This window comes from Lineus longissimus, chromosome 12 (genome assembly GCF_910592395.1).
Source record: "Lineus longissimus chromosome 12, tnLinLong1.2, whole genome shotgun sequence".
NCBI classification, from domain to species: Eukaryota; Metazoa; Nemertea; class Pilidiophora; order Heteronemertea; family Lineidae; genus Lineus; species Lineus longissimus.
Genome location: NC_088319.1, coordinates 8331755 through 8355640, shown reverse-complemented (window position 1 = coordinate 8355640; position 23886 = coordinate 8331755). Strand labels below are relative to the sequence as shown.

Sequence of the window (23886 nt, the reverse complement as noted above, 5' to 3'; positions counted from 1 at the left end):
GGAATTTATGTTGTCAAGCCAAAGTTTTCTTGGCATAGTATTTTAGTAGGTTTAGCCATTCAGTGTTTGGATTCCAACCTGGGCACATCCAGATTTAGGACGCTCCTATCTGTGAATACGTGTTGACCATTGTGTAGTGACTGTTGTAAATACCAGTATATATGAAATATAGCATCGAAACGGATTTTATGCTAAAGTTATAATTGAACTCGTCAACCAGCTAGTTCCCCCAGCAAACACCCCCTTTATAATATATGAGTTAGAGTCACCTAGGGGTATATAATGTACAGAGATTGGGATAACATTTGAATTTAGCACCTCTCAAGGCAAATTAGCGCCGGACCGTTGAAACTGGGGAAAGCCAAACCTCGAAACGCATGCGCACTGCGCAGAACAAAAATGGCAACTGAAAATTCTGTCATGTTTCTGCAGTCTTCATCTCCTGAATTTGTGCATTCCTTGTGCACTCCAAAAATGAATAGCCATTGACCATGGTCTCATTCAAATGCAGAATGACTACAGGTGAGTTTAATATCTTTCATTTTACAGCTAATGGGCTCATAAGGTTTTTATTTCCAGTTGTTTGAGCGGCGTTTTGAAAGAGTCACTTCAGTTCGGCGAATTGAGCAGGTCACCGCGCTTCAAACCAATTTCTGTTTCTTCTCCGGTGATCAACTGCACGAGTGTAATCAGAGTCGACGCATATCAGGTTACCTGTTGGTGCCAGTTCATCATCAGAAACGTTCTTACTCTTATACATCACATGAGCACTCAAAATGACCTGGTGAAGTTCAGAATGCTTGACAGAAGTGTGTCCATTTTTTTCAAAAACCTCCATTTATATGGTGATCAAACGCAATTTACTCGAGTAAAAACTTGAACGGGTGTGTAGTTCATTGATGACACACCAATGGCAGGTCGATTTAGTTACTCTCCTAACCTGAGTAAGTGGTAAGATTAGAACTGATAGGGAAAAACACAAGATCACGAATTAAACAGGGTGAAACGAAAAAAGCAACACCATTTGACCAAAGTTGAATTTTAATGAACTAAGATCGTATTAGCATATTTGACCTGGATTTGAACTACCCATCTTGAAGTTATGACAGGTATAAAATACTAAAGGCCTGGCGGCCTGAATAGTTACGCCGGCAGAATTGAATAGCAAGTAATGAGATGAATGGAACAAGTAGTATGCATGAACCAGAATGTAGGTTTATGGTAGATAGGGAGATAAGGACAGACTAGATGGAATTAAGCTTAGACAAATTCATCAAGGGCGTTTAGCTTAAAACAGTGTTTAACTACTGAATAGACAGATTCAGGTCCTTAATGTAAATCGTCACAGAATATGAATAGGCCCTGAAACTAATTAGAGAGAAGTTACACACGTCTAACACATAAACACCCTTTATGAATTTGGCCCATAAGGTGGATGACAGTTGTAAAGGTTTTATTTGAACTGCAGTGAATGAAGTAGTTGAGAGGTTCTTTTGTCACATCCACTCTTCAATACCTTCAGTGCCTTTGCTCCAACTGTGTTTAAGCAGGTCAGTGCAAAACTGCTCTTTCAATACCTTTAGTTTGTTACCATTAACGCAACTGCCTTCCTCTAATGGTGTTTAAGTTGTTTAGTAGGTCATAAAAGTAGATCAGGGTAAACCTACTCATAAACACTTTCAGTTAGATAGCAATCACTGATGACACCTTACGCTTTAACCGTCCCCAAGTAAGTCAGTTGGTAATGAAAATGGGTTAGCACAAACCTACTGTTCATTACATTTAGTTCGATACCAAACACGACTACTTTGGCTATAGTAGGGCAGAAGGTCAAATCTCTCCTTCATTATCTTTAGTTTAGATTAGTTCTGGTGACACAAGGCTACAATGCAGTCTCTTGATTGTGACATGTTCTTCTCTCATAACATTCTGGCGACAATGTGGTCTCTTACTTGATTGTGACATGAGGCATGATGACGTCTCTTACATCACCATACGCCTTGCCAGACCTCTTCTGAAAACTTGCTCGACTTTCAGTTGTAAGTTGCGGGAAATTTTCATGTAGACACCATTTGGTTTCCTGGTATCAAATTATCAGACGCAGCGCCATCTTTTACACTGGCAGATAAAGTAAACATAACGGGCTCCAATTGTGCCGTGGATAATTCATTTTCTGAGGCATTACCCTCTCTCGACCCAGGGTCGAGCGCGACAGTAAAGGGGTAGGAATTTTAACTTGTATAATACAGTAAAATAAGACAAAAACGTGAAGGACAAATCAGCTTAGATACAGCGTCTTCTTTCCCGATCCCGTCAATCTCATGGCTGACTGGTTGTTTGGTTTCGTGTCACCAGTTCCACAGCATGCACAGCAACACCACTTTGCTGGCTTCACTGGCACATAAAGTAAACATAACGGACTCCAATTGTGCCGTGGATAATTCATTTTCTGAGGCATTACCCTCTCTCGACCCAGGGTCGAGCGCATCAGTAAAGGGGTAGGAATTTTAACTCGACCTAAGGTCGAGCATGACACTATGAGGGTTAAAGGTTGCATGTTCAAGAGTTTAGGTTTAATAGACAAGCTTTATTTTTTATTATTATAATAAATAAAAATTCAGAGATGCATTTTTCAGAGATTCAGAGATGCATTTCAAGGCTTCTTCATTCAACTTGTATAATACAGTAAAACAAGACAAAAACGTGAAGGACAAATCAGCTTAGATACAGCGTCTTCTTTCCCGATCCTGTCAATCTCATGGCTGACTGGTTGTTTGGTTTCGTGTCACCAGTTCCACAGCATGCACAGCAACACCACTTTGCCTGTGGAGACCACCGGAAAGACTTGTAGATAATAGACTGCATCATCCTGTAAACATGAGAAAAAATAGCACTTAGCAAATAGCACCATCAAAATAAGATAAGCCTGTCCACTCACAGATAACCCTGGTGACATTTATTATTGACATTCCCGATTATGTCACAAAAACAATGAGTGCTGATACACGAAACCGTGAGAGGATATACAACACTGTATGGCTCGCTGTTGATGTTGGTGGTACAGTAAAACATAAATGTACAAAACAGATCAAAACTTCTGTGAAAAACTAGTGAACTGGAGGGGGGGATAAAATAAAATTGGCCTAGGCCTAAATCATAAAAGAACTCATAAAAGTAAAATTTGAACAAGTTCACCCTTATTTACTAAAGTTCACCTTGGTAGAGTTTGGACACATGGCTTGCAACGCATACTTTACCTCCCTGCACAGATGTTGCAGTGCATTACATTTGTTCATGTACCGGTATCGAGGGTGTAATGTATGGTGTAATGCATGGTAAATAATGTAGGCCCAGTTCATGCATACAGCTCGACGCGATTTTACGTATCAGCATCGACTAGAATGGCAGTTTTATTGTACGTTGAAAATACCTCGCATAGCAGCAGACTACTTCGTCGCTATTCTTTGTGTACTGCTCCTTGTTTTTCTCCAAATCATAATCATTTCGCTCCCTGGGACCTTTGGTTAGGGAATGGGAAATTAACCTGGTAAAGTACAAGTGTCAAAGCAGATGTGCTTTCCAAATTTGACCAGTGTGACCAGTGTCACTATCAAAGCTCTACAACATCATTGTTATTTTGACAAGAAACATGAGAAAACGTCAACTTCTTGTGAAGCGGTCCGCCATGTTTGTTCATCTAGCGTTCAGGTTTGTTTTGATTACGTCGATGATGTTTATAAATACAAAGAGACTATTCTTATAACAAATTTTTGTCTGGATTTTAAAGTCATTCTCCTGTAGCTGTTACATTTTGATATATGTGTAATAGATAATTGTGAAGTATTACGATTATTTCATTCTGATGATTGGAAAGAATTTCTTGCAACACCGTTTTGGAATAAAATATTCATGGCGTTCATGTGTGTTTTGATCTTTCACTTCGACTCAATGACTGAGCAAATTTAACGAGACAGAAAGCCAAAAATAGCATCGCAAAGCAAGCAAAACCCCTCAGCCTATTAAGGCTGAAGGTGAGATAATGGTGAGGTTGGCTTAGTGCAGTGGCTAGTTTGCATATGGAAATTAAAATTGTGGAAACCTATTTTGAGGATGTGAGCGTGGTGGCCATATTGAATTTCGAATCGCGCTGATTTTCGAAAGGAACCTTCCCCTTACAAAACTGCATAAGGCCTACACCCACTCAAAATTGATTCCATCCTCCAAGCCGTTCTCCTCGAAATTGACGGAATCCGATTTCAAGCACGTTGCCCTGGTGACCATATCAGAACGAGCCGGTTTTCGAAAGGAACCTTCCTCTAGTCACCCCCAACGTACATACCAAAAATGAATTTGATCGGACAAATGGTTCTCCTCGAAATTGGCGGAAAACGATTTCAAGCACGCCGCCCAGGTGACCATATTGAGAATCAGAACGAGCCAGTTTTCACTACGAGGGCGACGAGTCGAGCCCTCGGAGCTCATCTGGCAGAACTGGAGAAAGAGGTAACGGACAAATTGATAAGAAGTCAATTAGAATTAGACATATCAAAAGCAGAGACTCAATTGCGACAGGAAATCGAAGTAATTGAAAGAACATTGATGAGTGAGCATAGTGAGTGCAGTGAAATAGACCAAGTCCAAGGTGGAGGGGCAAATTCTAGTGAACAGTCGTTGACAGCTGGTCATAGACAGCATCGATCAGGCCGGCAGCAATCGCCAACCGATAATCGTAGATCGCAACCACCGAGAGTGGATCGTAGACGGTAACCGGCAGTCGATAGCAGATGGCAACCGGCAGTTGATAGCAGACGGCAACCGGCAGTTGATAGTAGACAGCAATCTGCAGTTGATAGTAGACAGCAACCGGCAGTTGATAGACAGCAACCACTAGCAGTTGATTGTACACCTACTGGTATTCTTGGGGGGGACACCAGAGGCAGAGAGCACACCAATGGCGCTGAATCCCAGGGCTGTGTCATTCCATCCTGGTCCTTCGCCGGTCCAACCATTGTGGTGGCCAGAGAATCATGTCCATGGAGTTGGACAGGCAGAGTTTAACCACCATTGTAGTGGAGCTGAAAGAGGAGCCCCAGGGCTTGGTAGTACTGAACAGGAGATGGCTAACTTTGGTCGTAGCCATGTTAGCAGTGGAGCGGGAGCCATAGGAGCACAGTGGAATCAGCAGTCATCTACTGGCCGACAGAATCCCAGCCAGGTTGAGAAGGACATATGGCGACAGTTAAAAAGAGTCTCCATTCCAACCTTCGACGGGGATAAAAATCGATATGAAAATTGGAAGGCGGCATTCGTTGCTTGTGTTGACAATGCACCTGTGTCTGATGAGTACAAGCTTCTACAGCTGCGGCAGTATCTTGGTAAACAGCCACCTGAAGTCATAGCGGACTTGGGACACTCTGCTGCGGCTTATGACGTGGCCAAGGCTCGTTTGGATCGAAAATACGGTGGGAAACGTCAACAAGTTGGTCTCATCTTAGAAAAGATCGAAGGGTTCCCGCGGCTGAGAGAAACTCATTTGGAGCAGGATACAGAGAAATTCGCTGATCTGCTAGATATCGCTGTGGTCAATCTGAGAGAGGTTGGCCTGTTGTCAGACCTAGATAGTAAACTGTTGTACAATGCTTTAGTGAGGAAGATGCCGGAGACAATGGTTTTAGACTACCACCGATGGCTGACAAAGAATCACTTTGTAGGATCAGTGGACCAGCTGAGAGTATGGGTGATGGAAGAAGCTGAGTTGCGAGCGGTAGCTCATGAGATGGTGAAAGGGATCGCCGAAGAGCAGAGATAAAAGAAGACACAGACCTTCCCCAGAAAAAGGGAGCACTCAACCACAAGCCTGTTCACAGACACTAGTACCAGTACATCTAAGCCATTAGGTTCAGGTCAATCGGATTCACAGAACTGCAGTTGCTGTGGGAAGCAGCATGGAATCTGGGCTTGCTCTGAGTTTAAAGCCATGCCAGTTGATATACGTGGAGCCTTGCAAGAGAAAAGAGATTGTGCTACAGGTGTCTCGGCAGTCAACATCGGGGATCTGATTGCTCCAGGTCCAGAGTTTGTGGACTCAACGGATGTCGAGAGTCACATAATCGCTTCTTACATGCAGAGAGAAGGGTGACAAGAAACAGCCATTTGCCAAGACCAGAGGCAGCAATCCAAAAGATGGGACAAAGAAGGAGAAAGTCCTTGATGAGAAGCACAAGCCGGAGGTCGCAGTTGATAAAAAGGATTCAACACCAGAAGTGAAAGAAGAACGTACCCACTGTGTGACACTGAGTTCAGAATCATCAGAAGCCATAAGTTTGCGGACAGTTCCTGTGATAATCAAGAGTGGTCATCGGAGTCTGAGGATCAACGCACTGCTAGATGATGCCTCGCCGTCTACATACATCAGTTCCGACATAGCAGGAGAATTGGGTCTGCAGGGAAAATTGGCAAAGATGAATGTGAACGTTTTGAATGGCCAGATCAAGACTTTTGAAACCATGCCGGTGTCATTTGAATTGGGAAATGCCGATGGAACGTCCTGGAAGGATGTCACAGCGAAGACAGTAAAAGACATCACTGGGAGTTTCAGAGCGGTAGAATGGAACAGGGTTAAAAAGAGATTTACTCACCTTGAGAACATCAAGTTTCCTAGCATTGGTGCCAAGAACAAGGTTGATCTGTTGATCGGGGCTGATTACACAGAACTACACATCAGTTTGAAGGAGGTCAGAGGTCGCGAGGGAGAACCGATAGCTCGCCTAACGCCATTAGGCTGGACATGTGTGGGTCCAATCTCCTCAGGGATGAGATCAAGCCAGGAATCAACAAGCTTCTCCTTCTTCACACAAGATGCTGATACCATGCTACGTCGCTTTTGGGAGATAGATAAAGTCACGAACGACAAGATGGTGATAGTACCCGAGGAAAAAAGGGTCTACGAAGATACCCGCCGGTCATTGATAGTAACAGAAGGCCGGTACCAGGTGGATACCCCATGGAAGGGAGGGCACCCTCCAGAGATGCCCTCCAGCCGAGGAATGGCTGAACGAAGGCTGAGGAGCACAGAACGGAAACTGGTTGAGATGGGACTCGGAGAGGCATACCAGGGAGTCATTCAAGATTATCTACAGAAAGGTTACATCAAGAAGTTGGATGGCAGCGAGATCGATGTCCATAAGTCCTGTTTCCTGCCACATTTTCCGATCGTCCGTCTTGACAAGTCAACCACGAAAGTCAGGATCAGTTTTGATGCCTCCTCGAAGGTTGATGGCATTTCTCTCAACTCCAAGATAAACCAGGGACCCAAACTTCAAAAGGAGCTGTTTGATATCCTGCTTCGTTTCAGAAAAAGACCTGTTGCTCTTGTATGTGATGTCAAAGAGATGTACCTTCAAATCGCACTGAATCCAGAGGACAAGCCCTGCCACAGATTTCTTTGGAGGGATCTCGACCAGTCCAAAGATCCTGAGATTTATGAGTTCAGCGCGTTGTATTTTGTGTTAACTCATCACCATTCTTAGCACAGCTAGTCGTACAGGAGCATGCTCGCCAACAGCAACAGACCTACCAGATTGGGCCAGAGTCCATTCTAAAGTCAACATACATGGACGATACTATGGATTCCGTAGATACGATAGAGGATGGAAAGCAACTTTTCCAGGAACTAGGAGTCATATTTGGAGGGGCTGCCATGTATCCAAGGAAATGGCTATCTAACAGTCCCGAGGTGTTGTCCATCATCCCGCCAAAGGACAGAGCGTCTGAGATCAATCTAGATGAGAGAGAACTTCCTGCAGTGAAAACTTTGGGCGTCCTTTGGTCAGCAGAAGAAGATGTATTCCAGTTAAGAGTTGCTCCAGTCGAGGACGATCTGAAGTTTACCAAGAGGACATTGCTGAGGAAAATCGCTACTATCTTCGACCCTCATGGTTTCCTGTCGGCCTATCTAGTCAGAGGCAAGATGCTACTTCAAGAGGCCTGGGCCAGTGGAGCAGATTGGGATGATGATCTTCCTGAGGACTTACAGAGAAAGGTGAAGCAATGGCTGCAAGAGATCGCTGGCCTCAGAGCTGTGAAAGTACCCCGATGTATCCAGATTGATGAGAAACTGGTCAAGTTGGAAATCCACGCATTTGGTGATGCTTCTAAAGATGCGTACGTGAGTGCACTGTATGCCCGCACTACATACGAGAGTGGAGCCGTAGTCAGCAGATTACTAGTCTCAAAAACCAAGGTTGCACCATTATTCACCACGAGCATCCCAAGACTTGAAATAAAGGCAGCTGTCCTTACACTCCATCTTAGTCAATCCGTCTCAGTTGCACTTCATACTCCGATCGAGGACTTCACCTTTTGGAGTGACAGTATGAAGGTTCTTTGGTGGATTAGACGTCCAAGTCGAAAGATGCGCCCATTTATCGCCAATCGTGTCGGAGAGAAACAGTCGTTGACCAATCCCAGCCAGTGGAAGTATGTATCGACAAAAGATAATCCTGCAGATGTGCCATCGAGAGGAGTCCATGCAGCAGTGTTGTCCGAGAGTAAGCTATGGTGGGAAGGGCCGGAATTCCTGAGAAAGGAAAAATCTGAATGGCCCGAAGAAAAGATCATGGAGAGTAGCGAAGTTTTAGAGGAGATGAAGACAGGAGAGCTCGGATTCCTTGCCATTGGAGAAGAACAGCTATTGGAGACGTCAAAGTTAGCAGAAACTCGCCTCAACCCCTCCAGATATTCCAGCTGGTTGAAATTGAAGAGAGTCACTGCATGGGTTACTCGATTCATGATGAACTGCACATCCTCAGCCAAGGAGACAAGGAGAGCTGTCAGTGGAAGAGATGGATGCAGCTGAGATAAAACTTATTGGCTTTGCCCAGCAGGAGTCATTTGCGGGTGAACGTTCGGCGTTGAAAAATGGAAGGGAGTTTCCCAAAGCTAGCACGATTGCCAGTCTCAACCCAAAACTCGATGATGATGGTTTGATTCGTTGTGATGGGAGATTAAGATATGCTGAGCACCTAGCGTTTGACACCAGATATCCCATCCTTCTCCCAAGAAAGCATCCTGTTACCCGCCTGATTGTCCAGTCCTATCACAGAAAGGGACTGCATGTTGGCGGGACCAACACGACGATGTCTGCCTTATCAGCAAGATACTGGATTGTCTGCGGGAGAGAAGTAATCCGGGACTGTGAGGGAAAGTACAACCTCTGCGAGTTAACTCTCTGAAGGACAGGGCGGTCGCCAGCGACCACCCTTTTAAACCCCTTTTAAACCCCCGAAAAATGCTGTTTTTTTCACCCCTTTTAAGCATTTCAAACTTCCTGCGGCGTTCTGAAGTCAGCAGACAACCGGATCTTTTGGTGTACGAAAATTCCGCTAGGTGTCGCATTCTATCGTCTGCTAGAAAAGTATACGCTTATTGAACATTTTCCATTTCGCATTTTATGTTTGTTTTGTGATTTTCTTTCTGTCATTTTTCGTTCATAATTGATTTATTATGGAAGATCGTTTTGGAAGAACCTCATTTCCCCTTATTTTGTTGCCAGATTCACCATCCTTGATGAGTATTGCCTCCAGAATCCAGTCATGATGTAAAATTTGGTGTATCTGCCCGAAGAAAGTGTTCAGAAGTCAGAAAACTGAAAGGTTCTTGCAATTTTCGTGGTATTCTTCAGTTTCTGTGCGTTTCCATGGCAACGGGGTGAAAATATGACAAGTATTCTTGGACTAGTTGAAAGGGAGTTCACTGCCCTAAATCTTGTTTCACACAAGAAGTGTTCTTTGTGTCAAAGTTAGTTCATATCATCACACATAATGTATGTGGTTTTGGTATGTCTGCATCAGTATTTACCCTGTGCTATAGTATAGTGACCTAATGGGTCGGCCTACTGTCCCAAAGGTTTGCCATATCAACCTTGTTCCAAGAGAAATGTTCCTCAAATTCACCATTCTTGATCAAAATTACCTACTAAATTCATTTTTTATGATATTTTTGGTGTGTCTGACCAGGGAAACTGTGTAAAGACTATTATGTTGGGAATACATAACATTGTTGTGGAAATTTAAGACTTTCTGGAGAATTTCAACTGTTACCATGGCAACAAAATCAATATTATGAAACTTACTTAGGTCCCACCTGAAAGGCAGTTCACTACCCCTAAAATAATTCCATTACACCTATACTCTATCTCTCCTATTAAGCCCACAATCATGTCAATCATATTCGTTGGGGTATTTTGACTAAAATCTATCCTAAAAAAATTTTTCCCTCAGAGAGTTAAAGAAGGCCAGAGTCACCAATCAAGTCATGGCTCCCTTGCCAGCGTCAAGAATCACCCAGCCAATCAGAGAATTTTCTATTACATCGGTAGATTATGCAGGTCCCTTCCAAACCAATAACAAGCGAGGTCGGATCACAAACGCTACCTGTGTTTGTTTACATGCCATGCAACCAGGGCGGTTCATCTTGAAATGTCCTATGCCTTGGACACTGAGAGTTTCCTGAACACGTTGAACCGCTTCATAAATCGCCGGGGATTACCCATGGAGATGAAGTCTGATAATGGAAGCAATTTTAAAGGTGCATCCCGAGAGCTGTCTGACCTCATTGCTGAATGGGACCAAGAGAAGATCAAGAGAGCGACTGCAATCCGTGGGATTCGGTGGACGTTCAATCCACCACTCTCACCACACTTCGGAGCCGTGCACGAATCACTCGTTAAAAGTGCAAAGCCGGCGATCTATGCCATATTGGAGAAAGCAGATGAAGAGCGACACTGCATTTACCGGGGCTGAAGTAATGTTAAACTCTAGGCCCCTGACGTAACAGATGACCGTGATGAACCACCATCGACACCTAACCACTTTCTGCATGGTTCCTGTGGAGGACAGTTTGCCCCAGAACTATTAGACAACACCAAGTTCAACCCTAGAAAACGTTGGTGTAAAGTTCAAGAGCTGTTGAAGCACGTATGGAAGCGCTGGATCAAAGAGTGGCTTTCAATGTTACATCAGCACCAGAAATGGAGAGACGTCAGGCAAGAATTGAAAGTCGGGGATGTCGTTCTTGTCGCCGACCCTGCCGCTCCCAGGGGGCACTGGCCCCTTGGTCGGAATACTGAGGTCTACCCAGGAAAGGACGATCATGTTCGAGTGGTCAAGGTACAGATCGGTGAAAAAACCATGGTCCGGAACGTCACACGTATTTGTCCGCTGCAGATGAACTAATCGTGGAAGGAAGTAGACTCAAATCGCAGTGATTAATTCAAATGGATGTGACGAATAGTGATTTAGCCCTAAAAACGTGATTAATGGCAGAATCCTAGAGCTAGTGCATTTTGAATAAGTGAAATGGGAACACTTAGGCAAAGGTCGTGTCTTTGGAAGTTTTGTTGGGAAGTCTAGTGAATTACTAGCCAAGAGCTGAAAAGTATGGTTTTGGTGGTAAACTTTGGTACAAATCATTAGTTCAGATGTGATAGCTCTAGGTGCCTGTCCGGACTATAGCCAGTGGAATCAAAATTCAGGAAGGATACAAAACTTTTTGAGAGATTGAGGTAGCTGTTTCGGTTAAAACTGACGCTGGGTTTACAACAAATGTGGATAAATTGCCATTTCTTCTGTTGCTAACTCTGGTAACAGTTGTCCTCCAGTTTAATGCGAATGATAAGGAGCCCAAAAGCATCCTTAGTCTTGCTCAAAGCCAGAGTCTATGTTATAGAAGTGAAGTTAGTCTTACACTTGGAGATTCGAGATCAAGGACTCTGAATTCATTCGAGGAATTCACAGGAGAAATAGCTTAAGTGCTTCAAAAATGTGGTGTTTTGGAGGGATGTTCCCACCCACTGTGCATAAATTGGGTTTCGAATGAGTTTTCGTTGGAGCTATAGTTTAGTGTCACCCTGTATAGTGTGAATCTTTAGGCAGTTAGAGCTGCAGGTCAATCGCTCTGCTCCTTTCTTCAAAACCCCAACCTTGCACAGCCAGGTGACAGACAATTTTCCAATGCACAAAACGTGTGTGTGTTATAGAGAAAATTTGGACAATTCTAGAGAGAAATCTTCTCAGTTGGGACTCGAGTGGACTAACACTATGCTTGGCAAGCATACAAAACTGCCAGTTGGAGGACAATATCACAAGTGACAGTGAGAGACTGCATTTCTAGTGAAAATGCTCCATGTGGTTCCAAACAGACTCAAAGGGTTAATCTACTAAAAGGTAGAATTTGGAAGATAAGGTGTTTACCTTTGGTATAGTTTTTGGTACAAGAATCGTTTGGAAGAGTATGGTTTATAAATCCTTGGAAGCTGTTTGATCCTGGGAGCCTTTTCAGTTGTACTTTATGGTGCATCGTAAAGATGGCGTTGCAATAGAGTGCCAAGATGAACAAAACCAGTCAATAGTGATTTAAGTTGCCAAATGGCTTGAAATTTATTTTTGCATCTTGTATACCTTGCTTGGGGTTGGATGTTTTTTGGGACTTAACAGTTTCAATTGTTATCTTAATATTAGACTGTCATTTTGGGAGGTAAATCATTGGAGAAATCAATGTTGCCGTTACAGAGGTACTAGTAACAGGGAAGGGAGAATGGTTAGGAGGGTTTCCATTTATGATTGTCTTCGGCCGGGTCACGGCCAGGGCGGAATCGAAGTCGACGGCCCCCGCTGTCAGAAAACTGCACCGAGAAACGTGTTGTAAAAACATGGCTGCAATTCGTTAATTAAATAAGAAAGTAAGAAGAAGTCGCTGTTCCGTCGTCGTTATAGTCAAAGAGAAGGACCTCTATCGTCCACCGTATACTTTTAGTGAGGAAGAAATCATATAGTTGAATGTTTATGAGTTGGTAAAGAGTGATGAAATAGTTTATTTCCGAAAAAATATGCGAATTTTATACAATTGAAATTGTCTGAAAATAGGTGATGAATTAGTGAATCACGCCGAGTGCATGCCTTCATACAATACATACACAATCGATTTCGGGATAAATCCAATTTCACATTTATTCATAACTGCAGGATGATATACGCGCATTCGACTTCCAATGTATTGATGTATTATTTGTCAGCATATTGCACGCGGCCAAGACTTGCTCAGTCATGCAGCAGCCTGCCAAGTTTCTGAAGTTTCCAACGCCCTCATAAACATGGTCAGTGAAAAGTTAGTAAGCAATTGCACTCACCTGATGACTCACCTACCAATCGGCAGATAAAGTACAAACTTTTGGCCGTACAAACTTCATGGGATCAATCAACAGCACCACAACTAAACGAGTTTGTCAAAAACGTGGTACATCCCATAATAATATATTATAATTTCCACACAATGACGGTGCTGACGGCTCTTCCAGTCTACGGGTGCACTCCCTTTTCTGAGTCGTCGGCTCTTCCAAGGTTAACACCAGTTACTCAATTGGACTATATGCGGGAGGTCAGGTAATAGGTGGCACGTGGCAGGGAATTCCGACTGGGGGGATACTTTTGTCAATTGGGAATACCTCTTAAAGAGGTTTCTGTGGAAGCATATTTTAGTTAGTTATCAGGCGTTCGCACAGAGGAACCAAAATCAAGACACCATCCAGCCCCCACACCGATATAAAAGATGAAAATAGGAGTTGTCACCAAGCTGATGCATTGAAAGGTCAATTATGTCAACATTCCTAACCATGGATGGGCCAATCTTCTTTGAGGAGAGACAAAATTGGCCAAGAGTTTTGGTCAAAGAGGTAGAGAGACAGTGACAATACAGAAAATGTCAAGGTGAAATTGAGCAAGGCATACTTGTGAGGGTATGTCAATGAACGTGCAAAAGTTGTAAACATTTTAACACAAATGGTCACAATACCTCCTCTCTATTTATGAAGCCTGCAGAATATTAGCAGTGCAGAGAATGATAATACATACCATCAGGGGCGCCGTCACAGACAACAAGGTCAGCCTGGTTGCCATCAAAATGATCAATAATCTGATGGGCCGTGGATACCTACAATGACACACAGATAAAAACAAGATTAACTCAAGGGTGTGAAATGTAGGCAGCACCAGAAGCAGAGAGCAAACTACCAGAAGACGTTGAAATTTTCTCAAGAATCATATATTTTCATGATTTTTGTGAATGACCTGTCAAAAAAGAACTTAAGAGAAAAGGCCAGGGGCCATTGTGCTCACCGTATAGATATTTGGTAGTTAAGATTTCATGCTGGTTGAGAAACATGCTATAGTATATACAGTAGTGTGAAAAAATATTAGAACACCCCATAAAGGACATTTCTCTCTTCTATGCAACATTCTGTTCTTTTCTTTGCTTTGACAGGCTCACCTCAGTCTTACCTTAATAACTTGAAGATATCAGGAAAATATTACAATTTGAAAATATCATGACAAACCCAACTGTCTCATTCATCAAATAATTGATCGCAAACTAACGTCATACTATTCTATGATCACTCCTAAGAGATCCAGCCAAAAAAATTCTTAAAAACTCCTTTCATTTTGAAAATATCATGAGTTATCGTGAATATATCATCTGGCACCTCTCCAAATAATTTTTCAAATTATGAACTCCCCTTGGAGAACAAACGCGATAATAAGCTGGAGTCATTTTGTTTAGTTTTTGAGAGCCTGATATATCATAAAAATTTTGTCCAAATTTTGAATCTTTCAAAATTTTGTAATACCACGAAGCGGAAGTGAGATTTTCCGAATTTCTTTCTTTGGGAATTCTTATTATTATCCATAGGGCGATGTGACATCATTTTGGGACCAATTATTTGAAGTATCAAAAACGTCTTTTTTTATTAGAAATAACATTATTATTTTGGTTACTTTTTCTAAACTTTATTTAGCAGGATGTTTCTACCAGTGTTCCCTGGTTGTTGTCAAGTGTACAAGTGTCTTTTTTTATGATATCTTTTATTGGGATTTTTTCGTGATATTTTATCAAAATCTTTAAATTGCTGTGCACAACATTCAAAAGTCATTAGGTAATGCTTAAGGTGAGCCAGTCTGGTTTTTAAGGTGGCAGAGAATAGGAAATATCCTGACTTTCTGGGCTGTTGCAATATTTTTTCACACTAATGGAAATTTTATGCCATTAAACCTCTGTGACCTTAAAAAGTAGGTCAAATTAAATCCCATGTGACATATGATAATGTATATGGTAGTTAGATGTAAACAAGATATGAGATTGGTGGCAATCAGGCAAGTGGTAAAGTAATAATCGCATTTTTAAGGTTTTCAGATTTGACCCCCTGCTGGCCAAGCAGCAAATCATGGGTCATGTGTAGCAAGTTTCAAGTTTTTAGCTTTAGTGATTATGAACGTGCCATTATAACACTCAGACCACCAATTTACGTCATTTGACCTCTGTGACTTTGAAAAGTACATCAAATCAAAAACTCATCAGACATGTGATGTAGCCTTGCTTGTGGTACTTTCCATCAATATATTAGCGAATACAAGTCCTTAATAAGAGATATTGGAGTTTTTCCCTTTTCAGTTTTGGCCCCCTGGCGGCTTTGTTGAGAATCATATTGGACCCAAATTCATTGTTGGAGGTTGTCTGACCTAGGGGTATCAAGTTTATGTTGTTAGCTTCAGTGCCATTAGTCCACTCTAATGGCCAATTTAGCCGTTTGACCTCTGTGACCTTGAAAAGTAGGTCAGGTCAAAAAACCGGTACGATATGTGATATCCTTGCTAGGAGAACCTACCATAAAAATTTAATCGAAAACGATCCTCTTATACATCATCCTGAGGATATCAGGGGTTCAATGTTCGCTTTTCCTGCCCTGCACACAAACCCCTCATTCGCCCTCATTTGATGAAGTAGTTAGTGCAGATGCAAGTGCGCCCAAAAGTTAAACAGGTGTTGTTGTCTTTCTGATGATTGGCTAATCTGATGGGGAGGGGCCTGCACATTTCTCCTATGAAGGATGACCCACATGAACAGAACACTGAGAACACTGTGCCCCCTAAAGCGCGAGCCCCACTCATGGTCAGCATCCCATATATTGGAAGCACATCGCATAAGGTTAAGCGCCTTATCTCAAATATAGCGAACATTGATGCTGCATTCTCAAAACAAGCCACTATAATAAACCAACTCAATGCCAATGGTAGAAAACTGGACTTATCGCTAAATCAACAACTAAAGGGTATATTAGATGCATGGTCACAACCTAGGACAACTAGTAAATGTAGTCTGGACCTTTGTATCAATTCCTTTGAAGCGTAGGTTGAAACAAACAAGCCCAGCAGACACATGGTACAACCTTGGGACAACCAGTAACCGTCTGGACCTTTACATTTAGTCCTTGGAGGAGTAGGTTGTGACAAAATAGTCCAGTGAACATGGTCCAGTCAAGGACTCAGCCCAAGAGGGTACATGGTTGATACAAAAAAAGTAAAAACTTAACTTTTTGTAAACCAACAGCCACATAATGTTTTCTTTATTCAATCTATTTGCGTGAAGTATTACAGTGAAAAAGAAAGTGTTGAAGAAGGGTTGCTCAGCTCCTCTCTCTCTCTCTCTTGGTCCTCGGCGAACTATGATGTGGTTACAGAAAACGTTGAAATGCAACTGCCCATCATCCCTGTAAAACATAATGAGACAACATTTTTATTTTGCTTACCAAGTTATATATAATCAACAGACACTGATAAGGTGCTAATGATCAAGGAAATTAATTGATACGATTAAGAATTTAATGATAATTTGGCAGGTTTGTATGCATTCATGTGTAAATTTACACTGCACATGTATCTATACGCGCTGTACAGTACATTTCTACAGGGGTGATCAAGGGAGAGGAAAACGGTCATTAAAATGGTCAGTTTGAGCACTCATGACATGTTTACCGAGGTTTCAGCAATTATTTTCAGGAGGTATATCTTATGAATGGAGTCTGGTAAGTTTGGAGTCATTCATAGGTGTTTTGAACGCACAATTGTCACGGTTGTGATTGTGGCCTAAATTCGATAATGGCAATCCGCCATTGCCGATTTCTCAGAACTTTCGGATCATCATATAGGATAGATATAGCATAAATTATAAAGGACTCTGCTAATTATGTTGTTCACCAGAAATTTATTCACCCGACGAAAATAGAATAGTTCTCTCACCTTCGACACACCCGCAGTGTTCAGCCTAAATTGAGAGTCGGCAGCTGCCTGCAATTTAAGTGAGCTCGCCACTGACCGCCTCACTCATCATATCGATGCGCGTTCTTCCTCAAATACAAACTAACACAAAGTACCATTGTCGTTAAAATTATATTTATTGTTTTAATACTACAAACAATAGGATTACAATGCAAGAAAACACATAAAAATGAAATAGAACTAATAGTTTATGTCAGTGCTACGAACTATTTATATAAGCGGTAGAATATGTCATCATGGCGGCTAAACAGCTGCAACCTCATATTGGGACTACACTCAATATAAGCATCTTAACCTTTGGATTGGTGAATATTTACATTCGGCAAGGCTTATATCTCTTCCGATAGTCATTAATAAAGACCAAGTTTAAACTTAGTCAGCGCGAAAACATGCATTTTGGCGAAATATATATACAATTTTTGCAGAAGATTTTTTGCTAGTGATATTGACTAGGTATGCCTATGCCGATGCAGAGCGCAGTTGTACGTCTCTAATCCTTGATCGAAACTGCGTCGATCTGTCCCCTAAAGTCAAGACATGAGATTCTTCTCCCGTTGCCCATGTGCAGTATGGCAGGGACGAATCTTAACCTTTGGATTGGCGAATATTTACATTCGGCAAGGCTTATATCTCTTCCGATAGTCATTAATAAAGACCAAGTTTAAACTTAGTCAGCGCGAAAACATGCATTTTGGCGAAATATATATACGATTTTTGCAGAAGATTTTATGCTTGTAATATTGACTAGGTATGCCTATGCCGATGCAGAGCGCAGTTGTACGTTTCTAATCCTTGATCGAAACTGCGTCGATCTGTCCCCTCAAGTCAAGACATGAGATTCTTCTCCCGTTGCCCATGTGCAGTATGGCAGGGACGAATCTTAACCTTTGGATTGGCGAATATTTACATTCGGCAAGGCTTATATCTCTTCTGATAGTCATTAATAAAGACCAAGTTTAAACTTAGTCAGCGCGAAAACATGCATTTTGGCGAAATATATATACGATTTTTTCAGAAGATTTTTTCCTAGTGATATTGACTAGGTATGCCTATGCCGATGCAGAGCGCAGTTGTACGTTTCTAATCCTTGATCGAAACTGCGTCGATCTGTCCCCTCAAGTCAAGACATGAGATTCTTCTCCCGTTGCCCATGTGCAGTATGGCAGGGACGAATCTAAAAAGCACGTGTGGCAAACAGCATGCAAAAAAATGTGACCAGGGGGTCCTGTGTACAAGTTCACAGCTCTAGCGGTTAAATGAAATGGCCAGGGCCATTGTGCTCACCTCATGTGGAGGAAAGATGGATAAAGAGCATGGTATTGTGTCATGTAGTGTTAGGTTTGATGTAGGTCCAAGCAATTACAATTTCCCCAAAATGGAAAATTTACAGTACATTCGACCTCTGTGACCTTGAAAAGTAGGTCAAATCAAAGAAGACCCGGGTGACACATTGAATGGTTGTTAGAATTAGATGTACCTATGATATAAAATTGGTGCCAATCGGGCAAGTCATTACTAGGAATAATGGCATTTTGAAGAATTTAGGATTTGGCCCCCTCCCTGGAGGCCAAACGGCAAATCAGATCGCACCAAACTTCAGTACCTGAGATCACCTGACCAAGGGGTACATGTGTACTTAATTTGTGATCAATAGTCATTGCAGTTAAGAAACGTGCCATAATTACGGCCTGACAGCCAATTTACGCCATTTGACCTCTGTGACCTTGACAAGAAGGTCAAATTAAAAACCTGTGTGACATATACTGTATGGTGGTCAGATGTACCCATGATATCAAATTGGTGGCAATCGGGCAAGAAGTAAAGGAATAATTACATTTTTAAGGTTTTTGGATTTTGCCCCCTGGTGGTCAAGTGGTGAATCATATTGGACCAAACTTCGGTCCCTGAGATCACCTGACTAAGGGGTAAATGTGTACCAAATTTGGTATCAATAGTCATTGCAGTTTAGAAACGTGCCATCGTTACATCCTAACGGCCAATTTACACCATTTGACCTCTGTGACCTTGAAAAGGAGGTCAAATCAAAAACCCGGAGGATATATGATGCACCTTTGCTAGAAGTACCTACCATATTTTTTTCCAAATTTCCCGACTACTATTAAGGGAGATATTGCATATTTTCACTTTTAACGTTTGGCCCCCTGGTGGCCAAACCATGAACAAATCGGACCGAAACTTGGTCTCCAAGGTGTCATTACATAAGGGTACATGTGTACCAAGTTTCAACTCAATAGCTCTAACAGTTACGAAACGTGCCCTGCTAACGGACGACGGACGACGGACGACGACGGACGACGACGACGACGACGACGACGACGACGACGACGACGACGACGACGGACGACGGACGCCACGGTATGGGATAAGCTCACCTCTGCTAAGAGGTGAGCTAAAAACAGGACACTGTTTTTGAAACATGATACAGACTACAACGACGACAACGACGACGATGACTGACACAGCAGTGAATGAGCGAAATATTGCACTTTTTTCCTGTTTTAGTTTTGGCCTCCTGGTGGCCAAGTCGAGAATCAGATCGGATCGAAATTCGTTGTCTGAGGTTATATGACATAGGGTGTCGTGTGTACCTAATTTCAAGTTTATAGCATTAGCGGTTAAGAAATGTGACCTTGAAAATTAGGTCGAATCAAAAACCCGTATGATATGTGATGCATCCTTGCTAGGAGAACCAACCATAAAAATGTTATCGAAAACGAGTCACTTATGGTTGCAAAGTCAAGATTCATGTATCGGACCGATATTCAGTATCAGAGGTCACCTGACCTGGGGGGTTCTATGTGCAAAGATTCAGGTTCATAGTCTCATCAGTTAAGAAACGTGCCACTGTTTTGAAAACAGGATACAGACAACGGGCAACAATGAAGACAGACAACGACGATGGACGACAGACACTGCAGTATCGTATTGACTCCCCTACAGTGAGCCAAAAAGCCAAAAATCCCACCAAAATCACGGGTTCTATTGCATGTTTCATGTTTTTGCATTACACCCCCTGGTTGCTAAACCAAGAATAATTTTGGAACAAAATTTGGTGTGGATCGCCCCAGGGTCCAAGGTACATGTCCAGACCTCAAGTGGTTATGAAATGTGCCGTGCTAACATACGCCGACAGTGGACGACGACGGACACCACATCATCGCATCATGCGAGTCATTCTCCAAAGCAACGATAACATTCAAGCATAGTGTAGGACTACTATCACTACTATCCTCTGCGCCGGAGAATGAAGGCGAGTTTGGATGTTGTTTTGGAAATTCCTAGACTCAAATGTAAGCAACACTCTGATTGGGCACACTTACTTCTGCACTGGCTACTTCACCAAATGAAGGCAAATGTCTCGGGGGGTTTGTGTGCAGGGCCGGAGAAGCAAACATTAGCCCCTGATTTCCTCAGGATCGTCTAAAGTGTGTTCAGCAACATATGCTGAAATAACTGCTTAATAGATATGATTACTATGCCTGCGAGTGTACACAAAATATTCGGAATATCGTTTGGGGTTAGAATTCAGACCATATGTGAAATGAAAACCGGCCATGAATTTCCTACCTTAGTGATGTCTCCTTGTATTGTTATCACTCCAGGAATGGGGGCCATAGCCTGCAGATCAACAGCTAATATCTTGGCATCATTTTTACCATCTTCACCCCTGGATAGAAATAAAAGCATCACAGAGTTGATAAAAAGTCAGCCACCTGACCAACAATTAGAGTTAATACAATGCAGAACATGGCTGACATTATCAGCAATGACCATCCTGCTTACAATTCCCCATGCCCCACCCAGATATTATGTGATGTAGTCTCATGAGCAGGGTCAGCAGTAAACATTTCATGATTTAAGCAAGCAGAATTCATGAAATATAGCACAAAGTAGTTTTTCACATGAAGCACCCCCTTGGGCAAAGCGTACTTCAAAAGTGCCAAAAGGCACAATGGCACCATAAGACCTTCAAATCACCGAAAGATGAAAGCCTAGCCTCAATAGTTACGGAGATATGCTCCAGAAACCAATTACGATCAATTTACACCATTTGACCCTTGTGACATTGAAAAGTAGGTCAAATCAAAAACCCAGATTTTATGTGATGTAGTCTCATGAGCAGTGTCCACAGTAAAAATTTCATGATTTTAACTAGCATAATTCATGAGATATAGCCAAAAGTAGTTTCTCACATGAAGCACCCCCTTGGGCCAAGCGTAGTTTGAAAACCATCAAATCCCTACATATTATTTGATGTATTCTCATTAGCAGTGTCCACAGTAAAAATTTCATGACCTTAGCTAGCATAATTCATGAGATACAGACAAAAGTAGTTTTTCACATGAAGCACCCCCTGGAGCCAAGCGTAGCTTGAAAATCATCAAATATGCCAAAAGGCACAATGGCACCATAAGACTTTCAAACCCCCCACAGATGAAAAGTCTAGCATCAATAGCTGTGGCGATATGCGCCAGAAACCAATTACAGTCAATTTATGCAATTGACCCCTCTGACCTTGAAAATCAGGTAATATCAAAACCCTGGGTATTATGTGATAAAGTCTCATGAACACACTGCAGTAAAAATTTCATGATTTTAGCTAGCATAATAATCCATGAGATATAGCCAAAAGTAGTTTATCACATGAAGCACCCCCTGGGCCAGAGTGTAGTTCGAACTGACAAATCACATACCGAATCGCGGTTTTCCCGAGTTCTAATCATCTAATTTATGATATAAGGATCGAACATTGAACACTGAAACAAGATGGAGTTGAAAGCTTGGAAATCGAAATGCTGTTCTGGGGATGCATAATTCCAAATCTTTCTTGAATATCGAGGAACGGATATTGATTTTGATTCACTTTCGTTGGATAACATGCAGTGTCCCAGTTATTTAGATTCCGCTGTTACCCCGGGGTCCGTCGAATGAGAGCTTTATTTGTTGTGCACATATCCTGAATGCTTGATTGATTTATTTGGATCGAACGGGAATATCCCCTAATGAACCACTGGGTTCGTTAGTTTCATTGCAAACTTCAGCAGTGAACGGATAGGCCCTGTGCCAGCACCCACAGATTTGCATTACATGGAGTGGATTCCTAATATCGGTAGTTAGTATATCAAAGCGCAAGAGGTGCCAGTGCCTAGCTGACATAGGATGAACAATCTAACCTGTAAGTAAACTCCAATTATTATTTTATGTGCCCAATTTCACCGTTACATAAGTGGTCTCTCCGACCGGATTCATGCAGAGCTGCTGATAAGGATTCCATGTCTTTATTAGGAGTTTACACTGTGACTTTGACTTGTATTTTGTTGTGATTTGATGGGAATTTCAGATCTTAAAATTGGATTTATTTGGCACCTCATTCACCACACCCGGCTCACTCCCCCCAGTCACTCACTTGATTTCGGATTTATTATTATTTGGACATCAGTCCCACCTTGCGGGCATGAGGATTCTTGTCTGCAGACACTCATTTGTGAGGCGCTACAGGGATTATCTGCTGGATTCAAACAGTTCCATTGATCGCGGACACGGTCAATTGAATTTTCAGGGAACTTCGGATTTACAAAGCACGATATTTAGTGGAAGAGTTGGCCTGTCTGCTGATAGGGTAGGATGTTTCTTTGTGGAGAATGAGGTCATTAACCACAGGCCTAATTTACTTGTATTGTAAATTTTCGGCGCTCGATTTTGACGCTAGGAGATTGGACTACAACGCCCAGATTCAACATGTTGCCAGGAGAAATCAACATTTGTATGTTTTTAGGCATGATCGAAACATATTAGTGAGTTTGCATCAAAACGTTTCCGCTGATAACATTCATGTTACCCAGCCAACTAGAAGGCAGTTATGCCACTACAGCATCCATCATGCGTTCACCACTGGAGTCAGAAGGGTGAGGGAATTATACCCAAGGATGATATAATTGTTGTATAACATAGAAATTTCGAGCTTGTGGAGTATAGAGTGCTGGTATTAATTTAGAAATCTTACATTGTTATCCGGAGGTAAGACCTGTATACTAGTTTTTTGAAACTTCACAAGAGAATTTTAGGTCAGAATTTTGAATTCTAGTTTTAGATCTTCGATAATATACACTGTTATACATACACTTCAGCCATGGCCTACAGTCGTGATTTACCAATACCACGGAAGACAGCTATGTTTACAGGTGAGTTTGAACATAAACAGTTATGGAGACCGAAATAGCAAGTGAGATTACCTAACCATCCTAATGACTACATTGTTGGACATTTCAGAGAGGCTATGTCAATGGATGGAGTATCCACATCTAGTCGGGACTCAGAGATTTTAGAGGTGGGAAGAGAAAACACGATCACAGAAATTAGTTGCCACTGCAAAAAATCAGTCTCCATGTTAGATGCAGGGGCTTCATCAGCGGCACTACAGAGGATAGACTTCAGATTAGGAAAATTCCTACTGGAGTCGAAGTCTGTTACTGATAGCCTGAAGACATCAGGGGACCTCCGTTCCTTTAAGGACCTTCAACTCTTTTGAGAGATGAAACGTCGGGTTAAGGATCACAAAGATTGCATCGCCGATGTGTGGGGAGCAACCACTCATACGCAAGCTCTGAAACGTCAAATAAAACACATGCCTCGTCGAAATCTGAAAAAGTGAGACAGAAGGCGATAAAAGCTGAGGTAGCAGAGCTACTCGTAAAGCAAG

At 42.2% G+C, this 23886-nt stretch overlaps 1 protein-coding gene across 3 annotated transcripts in view; it reads right to left on the bottom strand.

Moving 5' to 3' along the window:
• Positions 1-23886, bottom strand: part of LOC135496656 (tRNA (cytidine(32)/guanosine(34)-2'-O)-methyltransferase-like) — a 187700-nt gene that overhangs the window by 112250 nt on the left and 51564 nt on the right. For all 3 annotated transcript variants that reach the window (XM_064786094.1, XM_064786093.1, XM_064786095.1), the window contains 2 exons: positions 20754-20853; positions 13908-13986 (listed from right to left, as the gene is read on the bottom strand). In XM_064786094.1, the coding sequence (XP_064642164.1) occupies positions 13908-13986; positions 20754-20853 (179 nt within the window). The remainder of the gene's footprint in view (positions 1-13907; positions 13987-20753; positions 20854-23886) is intronic.